This window comes from Erigeron canadensis, chromosome 5, assembly GCF_010389155.1.
Source record: "Erigeron canadensis isolate Cc75 chromosome 5, C_canadensis_v1, whole genome shotgun sequence".
NCBI lineage: Eukaryota > Viridiplantae > Streptophyta > Magnoliopsida > Asterales > Asteraceae > Erigeron > Erigeron canadensis.
In genome coordinates, this window is record NC_057765.1 from 26062775 (window position 1) to 26076387 (window position 13613).

The 13613-nt window shown below is 31.0% G+C and overlaps 1 protein-coding gene and 1 long non-coding RNA gene across 2 annotated transcripts; both read left to right on the plus strand.

Moving 5' to 3' along the window:
• Positions 1-2561: 2561 nt before the first annotated feature.
• Positions 2562-4618, plus strand: LOC122602160. Its single transcript, XR_006324166.1, has 2 exons — positions 2562-3484; positions 3589-4618. It is a non-coding gene; the product is annotated as an uncharacterized LOC122602160 (long non-coding RNA).
• A 2222-nt stretch (positions 4619-6840) lies between these two features.
• Positions 6841-13364, plus strand: LOC122601429. Its single transcript, XM_043774188.1, has 5 exons — positions 6841-6911; positions 12125-12294; positions 12404-12701; positions 12821-12984; positions 13204-13364. The coding sequence occupies exons 1-5, from the start codon at positions 6841-6843 to the stop codon at positions 13362-13364; spliced, it is 864 nt and encodes a 287-aa protein (XP_043630123.1).
• The last annotated feature ends 249 nt before the right edge of the window (positions 13365-13613 follow it).

Sequence of the window (13613 nt, forward strand, 5' to 3'; positions counted from 1 at the left end):
ACACTATATGTCTGTTGTTGGAAATTTGGTGGTTAATACTAATAGCTACTACTAGATTAGAAATTAAGAGGTACCAGTTAATTTCATATGTCAATGTCTGTCGGCTAATACGATATTCACATTTGTATATTAACTTCGGGCTTATATCAAGCCCAATTCTAAAGTCTACTTTTATAAAGAACGTTAAATACTTTATGTCGTCATTTACTTATTTAAACCATTAACTTTCTTTAAAAATGAAAATGAAAACTATTAACTTTGAGTAAATACTAAATTTTAGACCCGTGTCTGACACTGGACACGGGGTTTACGATATTATCAATATTAAATCTTCATACATTTAATTTATAAAAACTTATAATTTGGAAGATATACGGTTCTAAGTGATATACTTTGCAAGTTGTAGTACAATAACCACATGTTCGTCACAGTCATTATTAGATGATACACATTGATGAAATGTTTGTAATAGTCATTCCACAAGGCACATGCTACAATAATTTCTCTATTATATAATTTTTTGAAACCAATTGTACTCATAATGTGGTATTATTATGAAAGATTATTATTCATTAAAATATAAACATACTTGTGATCCCGTATTTGACATTCAAGTATACGTGTTTGATCATGATACGACCCATAACATGAATATGTTTATTTTCAACCACTGTCCAATAATAATTAAATAACAATTATGATTGTTTTCATATTGTTTGATAACAATTATGACTTTTGATTTGAGTGGCAATTTAACTTTAAAAAATTAAATAAAAATATTTTTTGTAACGTTTTTAAAAAATTTAAGAAAAACTTCTCAATTTGATGGCTAAAAATAAATATAATTTAAATATTTATGGTTACAAAGTGTAAATTATTGATGGAAAACAAAAAAAGTGAATTAATGAGACTTTTTCTACAAATTAATATAAATACCAATATAATATATTTGGATAATGATTCTAATTTATAGTTAATCTAAATGATGACATAAGCGAGAATTAATTTGATACAAATGAGCGATTTGATTGTTTAATAAGTCATTAGTTCAACTGTCTTATAGTATATATTAAGATTAAGATTAAAATTAAAATTAAAATTGTATAATTACTACTAAAATCTTAATATATTTACAATAAATTTAATTTATTTTTATATAATTAATTTTATATGTATGATAGAACATATTATTGGATATATATTAGCTATTATTTTATTGGATAAATAATAGCTATTATTTTATCAGATATACATAAGCTATTATCATTAATTTATTATATTAAAACTATTGGGTAAAAAGTGTAAATTTGTGATTGAAAACAAAAAAGTGTAAACTAAAGTCAAAATTGAAAAAAAAGTCAACATTAAAAAATCGAGAACTGTGATTGATCGATAAGTTATTAGAGCAACTATGCTTTAGTATAATAAAAAATACTTTCCTTTATATAGTTAGTATTGTGTAAATTTTGTTTAGGAATTATACTCCTGAAATATACTTTATGACATTTTCCCATTAACTTTATTTTCTATTTATTGAATTTATATTTAATCTTAAAATATTAATTTTAAAGATAAATTCACAAGTTTTGTATAATATAACAAATAAACATGCAAATTCTTTAGTTTTTCAATAAGCACTAGGGGTGTTTATAGACCCGTTTGATCCGGATTTAACTAAATCTCAAACCAAACCGGTAATTACGGTTTTAATATATATTAAACCAAACCATACCAAGTATATTGTCTGAACAATTTAAACCAAACCATGTAAGCCGGTCCGGTTTGGACGGTTCAACTTTTAAAGTTTATTTTTTATTTCTTTTATTATTATACAATTTTGTATATAATTGTCAATATTTGTGTTAAGATCCATAACAAATACTTAAAATTAGAATCGTACATATGAAAAAAATTTACTAGCGGGTTAAACTATTAAATTTAATGTATTCAAACTTTAGGTTAAAACTTTATTCATATGTTAATAACAAGTATAATACCCACGTAATGAAAAAGTTTTTATTTATACTAGAAATGTATAATTAGGTATATATTTAAAATATAAGTTTTGTTCTTTATAATGAAACTTTAAGAAATTTGGAGCATAAAAGTGTTTATTTTAGTAAAATGTTTAAACTTTATGACTTCAGATAAAGTAATTTTCTTTTCAAGTTATCTCTTCCCTCTTCCTATTAAAGCAAGGTTTTAAGACTAATTACTTTTAAAAATTTGCCAAGTGGCAACATATCCCTTTCCTCGACTAGCTCCTTCCGTCAAACGTATTATATAAGGAGAAAAGAGAAAAATCTTCAGAGAAGATAGTTCTTCTACTTCAATCTTTATGATCAACAAATTCGACTTTGTTAAGAAAAAATCTCATAGATCTCTGTGATCAAGAAAACCATCTTCAAGGTTGGCTCTCAATTTTAATTTAGAGCTTTTTACACGATGTACCTTCTATTTTGTCAAGAATCCAAATATACGGTGATTGGGAAGGTTTTAACCACCAATCAAGATTATTAAGTCACTGAAGGTATAAATTTCCTATATCAATTTACAAGTTTTTCAGATTTCAAATATTAGGGTTCTTGTTTCCTATTTAGATTTATTTTGAATGTATGAGTTGGTATTCGAGACTAACAAAGATAAAATCCCATCTATCAATCATAAATTTTTGCAAGTGGTATCGTAAATTTCTGCATAAGTGCATAAGTTGTTACAAAGCTCCATGTTTCACTGCATTGTTACTTGATGGTTTACTTGGGTTTGCTCAAGGAAATAAAGCTTTGCACAACTGTCATGTTTTTTTCTGGTAGATAAAAGACCAATTTTCATGTCCATCTTATTTCATATTCAACTCCATTTCCATTTTGCGTTTGTGGTTTATATAAAACCGGGACATATAGAGATGAAATGGGCTACAAGGAGGGCCACTAAGTCTATTGACCTTATGATATGCTGCCTTTTGAAATCTGCAACTGCCGAACCAATATGGGCATGCAATTTTGTTTTTCTTACCCTGCATAATGTTGATACAAGATTGATAAAACCTTTGATACAAGTTTAATGTCGACTGTCATTAAACAAAAGTGTTCAAAATAATATCCTAAAAAAACTACATATAATAGAATCACAATGTGAAACTCAATTGTAGTCGGCCCATTTTGTGATGCTACTACTCGGGAATACTTATTGAAGGTTCCTTGGAGCTGAAAAACTTCTCAATCGTAATGTGAAAGTCAAAAACTATAGTGTGAACCTAAACGTGTTCTCTATATGGATATGATCTTGATCACTTTGTCTATTTTATCTGTACCCTTGCTTCTTGATGTAGCTATTGTTTGGCTTACTCATTTACTGATGATACATATTTTGCTGGAAAGGAATGATCTTAAGGAGCAAAGAAGTTATCTTTGAAGGAACATAGTATAAAGTATAAACTTTTACTTTCGTATCCAAAATGATTACCCTTTTTAAGCATACAAAGGTCAAATTCAAGATTGGTTGCTTTCATCCTAACATCGATGTTTATGGAAACATAGTTGTAGACTTAATCCTTCACTTAATGTGTTGTCTTTTTGGAACATTCAGGTCCATTCGAGTGAGGTCATTTATCTGGGTGCAAGTCTTGAGTAGCTGTTGACTTGGTTATTGATCATTTGATTTCTATGGAGCAATTTTTGCTAATTTGTGCAGGATCCATGGCGGAATCCAACAGTACAAGAGGAGGCAACAACAATAAATCATTTAATTGGTCTAAACTAAAATAAATATATGTGTTATAAGGTTCATTACAAAGATTAGAATCTCTTTTTAGTGTCTAAATTGGTATGTATGCGTATAGTTCGAGGACTATACTATTGATCTAGAGGCTCTCCTTTAGTTTCCCTAAAGGCCATGTTTTTTGAAGGTCTTAGTTCAGGTCACAAGACTTTTGGGTGGTAATGTTTCATTGGATACTATTATACTAAGAGTCTATGTGGACTGGACAACCTTAGAGATCTAACCTGAGTGCAGTTGTCATGTTGACTATTAGCAACATTGGCTTCTCAGTTCTCACTTCATGACACGACCTGATAACATAGAAGTAAAACACTTTTTCTGTTTAGTGCAACTGCTTCTCGAGTATAATCTTTATGATGTAGTTAACTAACCTATGAACGTGTGTTTTATTGTTAGATATCGTACCCTATTTTTGTGAATCGAAAAAGTCTTGTGACAAATAATATCATTTTGTTGTTGTTCGGGTCACTCTTTAGATATTGGGTCAAGCTCTATTGCTTTGCTCAAGGATGTGGTGCTACAAGGGTCCGCTAATTCATCGATGTTGCTACTATTGTTGTCACATTTTGTATCCATAGTTACTCATGGTGATCCATTCTTATGCTTTAGTATTTATAATTGGCCTTCTTTTCTTTGGTTCGTAATCCTGTAAAACTATGTGGACCATGATTATGTCTGAAGATGTCGTCATTGTATTATTCTTAATTTCTTATCGTAAGGCATTTTTATTTGAACATTTCGTTGTAATATTGTTACTGAAAGACATCTTCAGGATTGTATTATTGTTACTGTAAGTCTGTAAGGCCTGCACAACATTGTGCATTACTTTGAGAGGTCATCATCTTGAGAGTTTTGGTATTCCTATTCTTGTGTTATTCTTTAGTTGGGAACATAATATCATAGTCGTATTGTTACTTTAAAACTAACTGTCTGGACTAAAGTCATCGCAGGGACTCATGTAGACTATAATAAACATATATACATACCACACTAGAGCAGATGGATTTATATTTGTGTTATATTTGAAACGTGGAACTTCTACAAGCCTATGCTCATCACATGACGAATTTCGTTTTGTCTGGTATAAAAAAAATAGGATGTTAGGAGTATTTCACAACTTAGATGTATGATATCATCTCCCTCACTTTTAATATCAAACAAATTTTTACTTCTTTCTAATTTATAAATCATGCCCGGGTATTAACCCGGGTTGATTAGCTAGTGAAAGTATAAAATACGGTCCGGTTTTACGCGGTTTTTTCTTTGCTCAAACCGTAACTGGACCAAATAACCCGATTTTTCAAAACTTAAATCACTAGACCAGACTTTAACAATTCAATCCAACCAAACCATTCCAATCCAAATATTACGGTTTGGTTCAGATTAAATAGTTTGACTGTTCGATAAGCACCCTAATAAAAATCATCATACCAGAATTTGATGATATGGAAAAATGAAAAAAATAAAATAAAATGCATTTCAAGTTGGGGTACTTGAAGAGTTAAAGTAATACTCGTCTTTTCGTGTCTCTAATTTTGTTTTCTCCCTCTATTGTTTCAAGAAAACTAAGAAAGCAACAACCCCACAATAGTTATGGTGTCTACCCGTCGAAGTGGACGCAAACCCCCTTCTTCCAAACGCCAAAAAGTAAGTAATTCTTTTCTTTCTTTTATCATTTCCATAGATTCTTTATGTATAGATATGTATATATTGATTTTATTTGGTTATATTAATTTAATGTATGCATTGTTTTGATTTAATAATATTAAGCCAAATGAAAAACAACCCGAGGAAGTAGGGGTGAGTATGGATCGGTTTGGTTCGGTTTTTGCCTAAAACCGAAACCAAAACCGATCCATTCGGTTTTTAGAAAACCAAAACCATTGGATTCAGTTTTTGTTCGGTTCGGTTTCTCGGTTTTCCGGTTCGGTTTGGATCGGTTTCGGTTTTTTTTTTCGGTTTTTTTAATAAATTTTGTTTTTTAAGTTTTTTAAAAATATTATGTTATAAATTTAACTTTCAATTGTTAAGAAAAAAATATGATATAAAAATTAAAATACAAAAAAGCTTTTTATTAATTAATTATATTTTTATGGTGTTAAAATTTGTATAACTTTTATAAAACGAATTGTTTTTACTACACGTTTTTATTAAAAATATACAATTTATATAGATTTGTACAATAAAAAGATAAAACTATTAACATATTTATAAATTATAAGTAATAAATATAAATGTAATATGATATAAAAACAAAATAAATTAAAATATATTTAGTTCGGTTCGGTTCGGTTTTGATCGTTTTTTTGGCATATGAAATCGAAAACCGAACCGATCCGTTCGGTTTTTAGAAAACGAAAACCAAACCAATGGATTTCGTTCGGTTTTCGGTTTTTTCGGTTTGGGTTTGTCGGTTTTTTTCGGTTTTTGGTTTTCCGGTTCGGTTTTTTGCTCACCCCTACGAGGAAGGTACACATAAATTGAATGTAGATTCGCCAGAAAGTGCTGCCGGAATTTCACAACAGAAAGACGACGGCGAGGAGGTTGTTAGTGTCACTCCAGCTGCTTGGGTTGCCCAAGGTGAATGTTTTGTTCTTTTTTTATGAATATTAATGTTTGTTGAATCTGATTGAATAGAATAAGGTAGTAACTAGTAAGGGCCCGTTTGGTTAGAAAAAAGTTTTCTAGTTTTTCATATATAATTTTCATGAAAATGAAAGGGGTTTTTATTTTCTAGAAAACAAATAAAAATTTTGAAAACGTGTTCTAATTAGAAAATTAGAAAACATGTTAGAGACGTGAGGGGAGGGGATGAAGGAAATGGAAAATGAAAATAGAAAACGAAAAACAACAAAAAAGATGTTTTTAATTTTTCTATTGAAAAGTGGAAAACATTTTTTTTGGTTTCTCGAAAAACATTCTCAGAAAACTATGATTATAACGTGTTTTCTGTTTTTCATGTTTTCTTGGAAAATAAAAATGAAAAACAAGGAGTGTTTTTTGTAAGCAAACGCCCCCTAAAAAATTTGTTTAGGGTTTTAGAATTGAAAAAAAAGGTAAATGGATGGGACCCTCTGGTCCTATGTGCCGTTTTGGTACCCAGAGCGCACACCGCATAGAACTCATGCCCGGTAAGTCACAATCCTTACACATGGGATCACAAAATATAGTTTTTCCACTTGCCTTTCACAAGTTTTGAACCTGTGACCTGCCTTCATTTGTGGGCCCTTTGTGGTCACATGATGGCGGTATCATTGGGGTTTCATGTCTATATCTACATTCATATCCATATCTATACTAGATTATAATACAAACCTTCCATTTTCTCAAAAAAAGAATTTGATTTACCCAAACAACCTCTCTTTTATTTACTAACTAGATATATATCCCGAGTAAAAAGCGTGGCAGTAGAAATCTCAATTTTTTTGTATTTCCGAGAAAGTTAATTAATGAAAATTTGATTTATATACATTTACAAAAATTTGTATCTGTCAGGGTTCAAGTTAACAGTGAGTGAATTGTTACATTTTATATACGGAGACAAATTGGAACATTGAACAGTCCTTATTTCATTTAATCAGAAATGCAGAATACCAAACTTTTAACTGATATGCCCATCTTAAGAAAAGGAGAATGAGCGTATGAAATGGGTCAAAGGGGTAAGAAAAGTTAAATATAGAGGAAACTATTCAAATGATTGGAAACCATCGAAATTTTGCTTCTTTACATATGAGCCTAAATCATTTTGTTTTAAGAATTAGGATATTATCGTAGATAGGATATATAACTTTTTATATCATATCTTAGACATTACCTAATTATAAAGAATATATAAATTTGGATTAGAAGTGTCTTAATTTGGCAGTTTTGATTCAGGCTCGCTTTGACACATGTTATCCAACCCACCCGAACCGACTATTTAACTACCCAAATAAAACTGACCTTGTATGTGTCAAACTCGGCACTTATCGGTCAATATCGGTAAAAAAATTGACTTTTTTTTTAAAAAACGGGTAGCCCTTGTTAAGCTTTCTGTTCAAAGCTGAATCTTTTGTGACTTTGGAACACTTGCTTCCTGTTTGTTAAACATTCTGTTTGCTTTCTGTTTGTTAAACTTTCTGTTTCACAATCCAAAAACATGTTTTAATTTAACTCTTCCTGTTTATTTTCTGCTTCCTGTTCAGATTAAAAGGTATGTAAACTTATGTCAAATTGTATATGTTGTTAGTATATATATAAATTTTAGATAAATTCCTTTACAATTTAGGGTATCCGATATATCCCCGATATATCCGATATATCGCTTATCGGGGGTCGGCCAAAACGATACCGAAAGCGATGTTTACAACCTTGCCCTTTATTACTTCTGCATTGGTGATCTCGCCGCTAAATTTTAATGCAAGACGCAACTCTTCAATCTCCATATAACCCCTTCGGTTCTTATCAAAAAAAGTCAAAGGCTTTGTGTAGGTGTTCATCGTTTGCCATTTTCTCAAGATGCACTGTGACAGCCAAAAAATCCCCAAAGTCCAGGTTCTCATTTCATATACTATTTAGGAGCTGTTGATTGAAAAATCGATCTAATGCTTAAGTTTAAAAATGTTACCAAAATAACTATATATATAACACATAGTTTAGATATGATCCCTGCGATTGCGTTGATCATCAAGTTGACAAACTGGTCTTTATCAAAATGAAACTCGGCCTTCAAATAGTACCTACATGATATAAGATGCTTAGGTAACCAGCAAGTCTTGAAATAAAAGGCTAATATTAACATCAGAGTTAACTACTATTATGGCTTATAATTATACCAATAGTGCAGAGAGAAGGCCTAGTTCACCAAGACCGCTCAAAAACGCCACAATAGTTTCCTGTGAAAATATCCAGGGAAATAACATTTGCAAGAGAATACTTTAAATGATCAAAAACAAACCACATCCTATAATAAGACGTTTTTAACAGCAAAGAGACCATGAAGTCGTTTGTTTAACCTTTATAGTTTATTTGGATGTTAGGCTTGATTTTTCATCTGGATTAATCTTAAATAAATTATGCTTCCATTTGGCTCTTAATAAATCATATGGTGTACTTACATTCCATTTTTCCTGAACAATTGGTCACTTATTGGGCATGAGTGTAGGACCACAAAAGTCAAACTATGTAGAGACACAATATGCTGACAGAAACTCCAAATTGAACAATAATTTATTTGGTTTAGATATATATGCATTTCCACTCTCGGATTTTCTTTGACTCGCATGATGCTTAAAGCCTTATACTATACCTTGACTTTCTGTCAAACAGACTACTTTAATTATATAATTCATATATGGATTCTTTAAGAATGATTAGATTAGAAGAAAAAATAGAAGTTATAAATATAAAAAGTATTGGCACTAAAATGTACAGGATTTTTAAAGAAAGAGACCTCAAGCAATGTTAAAGACACCTGGTTAAAGACTATGGCATATCCATTTTAGGAATTCAAATATAATAAGCACAGGATGATATGTATTTAAGAATCTTAAAAAAAACATCAAGAACATATCCAATACTTGTAAATTGTAAGTAAATATAATTTTTCAAAAACTTCACTTATTTATTGAGATATTATATCGATTATCGAATACTTAATAGCTATAAAGTTCTATAAAATATAGAAACCAATATTTTACTGCTATAAAGATAGGAACTCTAACAACAATGGTTACGTTCAAATCATATACTGTGATAAATATATCATATGTAAGTAGAATATACAAAAATACCCTTTTCCCTTTCTTTACAAATATGGCAACTTAGTTTCAAGGCCATCATCCACCTGTCGATTAAGACATGAAAATTTGTTAAGTTTCTAAAGCTCAATAACAAAACAGAATATATAAGTATATAACTTAAAAGAAAGTACACTCGAGAGCTTTAGCTGTTTCAAGGCCATCATCTACCTCTCTATCAGACATGTTGCATATCACTCGAGTTTTTAACTACATTCAACCAACAAAATCAATAGATATTGCTAAAAGGAAATACAATATAAAAGGTCCGTGTTGTGCCTTGACGTGGTTTTTATAAAATCCTTTCTATCGAGAGCTTGCTGTTGAGTTTTTTCAGCTTGTAAGAAGTAGATCTGAGACGGAGATATGAAACGGGTACCTTGTAAGAAATAGAAGATGATAGAAGAAAGAAAGTGAAGATGAAAAAAGCCCTTAAATTTGCCATGATCACTATAAAAAGACAACTAATATTACGAAATCACTTAATAAAAGAAAATATAAACAACCTAACCAAACTGAATACATACACATACCTTTAATCCAAAGATAGACAAATAAATAAAGAAGTTGAAAAAGAAAATTTTGATGGAGGAGATCAAAAGAGAAAAAAAAAAAAAAAAGGAAAAAAAGTTCAATGAGAGAGAAGAGAGAATAAGATGATGAATGAGAAGAGTTTTGCTATACGTATATTTAAGGATTTAAAACAACCGCCCATTTTCTTTCCCTTCTCTTTATTATACACATTTTATTTACACAATACATATGGCTTGGCTAAAAACTTGATAACTGAGCTTTTCCTATGTCATCATTTCTCCTCTTTTAGTACATTAGTAAGATATATACAAATTACAACATTCATCGCTCAACCTTTAAAATATCTACCCTACTCTCTTTAACATAAATTACATTTACATTAATGACCACACAACTACCGCTATCACCGTCGTCGCCGCCACTTGTCGTCGTCGCCACTATCGAGGGTCGCCTTGCATTGGGCAGATATCCCTTCTGGTATTTAATAAACGAAGCATGTCAGAGGACAATGATTCATTATTCGTGTGTCAAAGGCATGACAATTTATTGTGTAATGATAAATTCTCCTAATTCATTCTCTTAAAAATCCTCCTAGTATTTTCATTCCATGCTAAATGTAATCCACTAATTGTCTCTCTTAATCTCATCATTTTGATTGTAGCATGCGTAATGATAATAATGTTAGATGGAATTTTAGGAGGCTTAATTGTTTTTCTAATTGTACTTTTCCATTCTTAATTCCTACTTGTTACGCATTTTTGCATTTGTATATTAATCTTTTGCTTTTATTTCAATTTTTGCTTCCGACGCGTTAAATTTAAGGGTTTAGTGCGCCGGAATGCAACTAACGATGCCCAAAAAGTTATAGTGTGCACGAACTAACGTTTTTTTTGTTATATGCATAAACTTAATAAAAAAGTTTAAATCATGTAACTTTTTGTGACCGACCAATCAAAACCTTCCATGTGGCCTTTTCAAAAAAATTTTTTTTTGCACGTGGTAACTCATATGGGCTGCCACGTATACACATAGCATGATTTGAACATTTTTACTAAGTTTATGCATACAATAAAAAAAACGTTAGTTCGTGCACACTATAACTTTTTGGGCATTGTTTGTTTCATTCCATCGCACTAAACCCTAAATTTAACTAGTTCCCGATAACAAACTTAACCACGTTTTATGATTTGATTTAATTTCAACAAGTTTAGATTCGATTCCCAAGCTATAAGATAATCACGCGTTATTATTAAGTTTTCTCTAAAAATAGAGAGAGGAAAGGAATGGAAGGAGAAAATTTAAAATGCATTGGCAAATATTTTTTTTTGTTCGTGCAAAAATTGATATCTGCTTGGGATTAAAGCGGATATTTAATTTTGGCCGTGTTCTATGTGAAGCTATTATATCTACAAGTAGATTAAAGCTGGTCAGATACAAGAGAATAACCAGTGTTGAGCGGCTTCTAGCAGCTTGGGATCTCCGTGTTTTACCGATTAATAATATGTAATTTCTTTATTGTTTGTTAGCCTTCATTGTTTGCTAGGTTAGTAGTTTGCCTTGGGTGATGTATATTGCACGGTGTGTGCATGAACATGTGGAAAGTCAACTTAGTACGTACTCAACTAAGTTGCCTGATTAATTTTTTATATAAAAGCTTACAAGGGTAATCCCTTTTACCCAAAATGTTGTAATCATAAAGAGAAAGTTATATCTGCGCACCCTCTTAATTGCACATTCTAGGAAGTCGTAAAGGTAGGCATGTTAATCTTAGTCCTTATATACAAAATTTTTAGGAATATATGTTGTCACACCCTTTTACGCGTATTTGGTTGGGCAAAAATGTTGTCAGTTTCAATTTCAAAGAAGAAAGATGAACCAGCCCACTATAAGTTGAAGATTGAGTCTTTCTCTCTTCTTGCTTTTTTTTTGCCAGCGGTTTTAAATGGTCAGTCTATCCCTAACCTATTGTATTGTTTATCTTTTTCTTCATATTAAACTAAAATGAGTAAATATTAATTTATATTTTTTTTCAGGAGACTAGATTTGTATCCAAATGGAAATGATGAGAATAGTGGTGGTAACAACATATCTTTGTATCTTGTGATATGTGACACTCAAAGCTTCTCAAAGGGGTGGGAGGTCTGTGTTGATGTTAGTTTTTTTGTTTATGATCATGAAAGCCATAACTATGCAACTTTTCAAGGTATCATTGTCTTTTTTACTTACTTTATCATATTATTTTGTCTTTTCAAGATATGTTTACTTACGAAAAGTGAGGCCGTTCTGAATATACTTTATATGTGCATGTATAGATATCCATGGCCATGGGAACAGGGCAAGGTTTAATGAGAGGAATAAAATCTGGGGGTTTGACCAACTAATATCACTCGAGTCTTTCAAGGAGAGTAAAAATGGGTACCTGTCGAATGATGCATGTGTGTTTGGAGTTGAGGTTTTTACTGTTTCGAAGTTTTCACAAAATGATCGATGCTTATCATTTAGAAAGCCCCCAGCACCTACCAATACCTACACTTGGAGAATTGATAATTTTTCAAAGGTGACGGAGGAATGTATTTATTCAGAAGTTTTCAAAATTGTCAATGTCAAGTGGTACTTTTAATCTTCCCTTGGCTTATTATATTTAGGACTTTCAGCACACGATAACTTATGAGAACATTCATTGGTCTCATGTGTTTTTTTAACTATATATGGTGCTTTATCAACTGCAGGTTTTTAAACCTTTATCCAAAAGGAGAGAATATAGGGGAAGATACTCATATGGCTACCTATTTATATGTATTTGACTATGCTTCGTTTCCTCATGGGTGGCGAGTTTATGCAAATTTTAGGCTTCGGGTTAAGAATCAAAGTTCTAAGGACGATATAGAGACAGGTAGAGTCCGTACCTTTATATTTTGACTTTCAATATTGTTTAAAAGCGCGTGCGAAGCTTTGCAATCTTTACTCTAATATTAGTTGTTTTGCTTCTGGTTGCTGTTGTGTTATACATGTAGCGCTTGATATTTTAATAGTTTGTTAGTATGTGTTTGTATTCTGTAATTCTTTTGTATCATGTGACAGTTTTATGTCTTTACTTTTTTTTTTTTTGCAGAACTTGATCACTGGTTTAGTAAATCTGCTGACAATATGGGTATATCCGAGTTTATGCCCCTGATTGACCTCCATGAATCGGCAAATGGCTTCTTGGTAAATGATGTTTTTATTATGGAAGTCGAGATCTCACTGTTGGGTACGCTAAAAAATTTCTTTTGAATAATGGTGTTGGTTTATTAGTATGGTCGTTAGTTGAAAGAACTAATGTGTTTAACCATGGTATGGAAGAATTGGTAAAAAAAAAATTTATTCTTTTATTTGAGAAATCATAGTTTTAATGCCATATTGAGTATATTTGTAATCGACTGAAGTTGCATCCTAATCGCGCGTATTATCAGAATTAATTATAGAAAATGCTAAATCCCCAAATAAATTCCAATTCCTGCCATCCTTTGATCATTCCCTAGA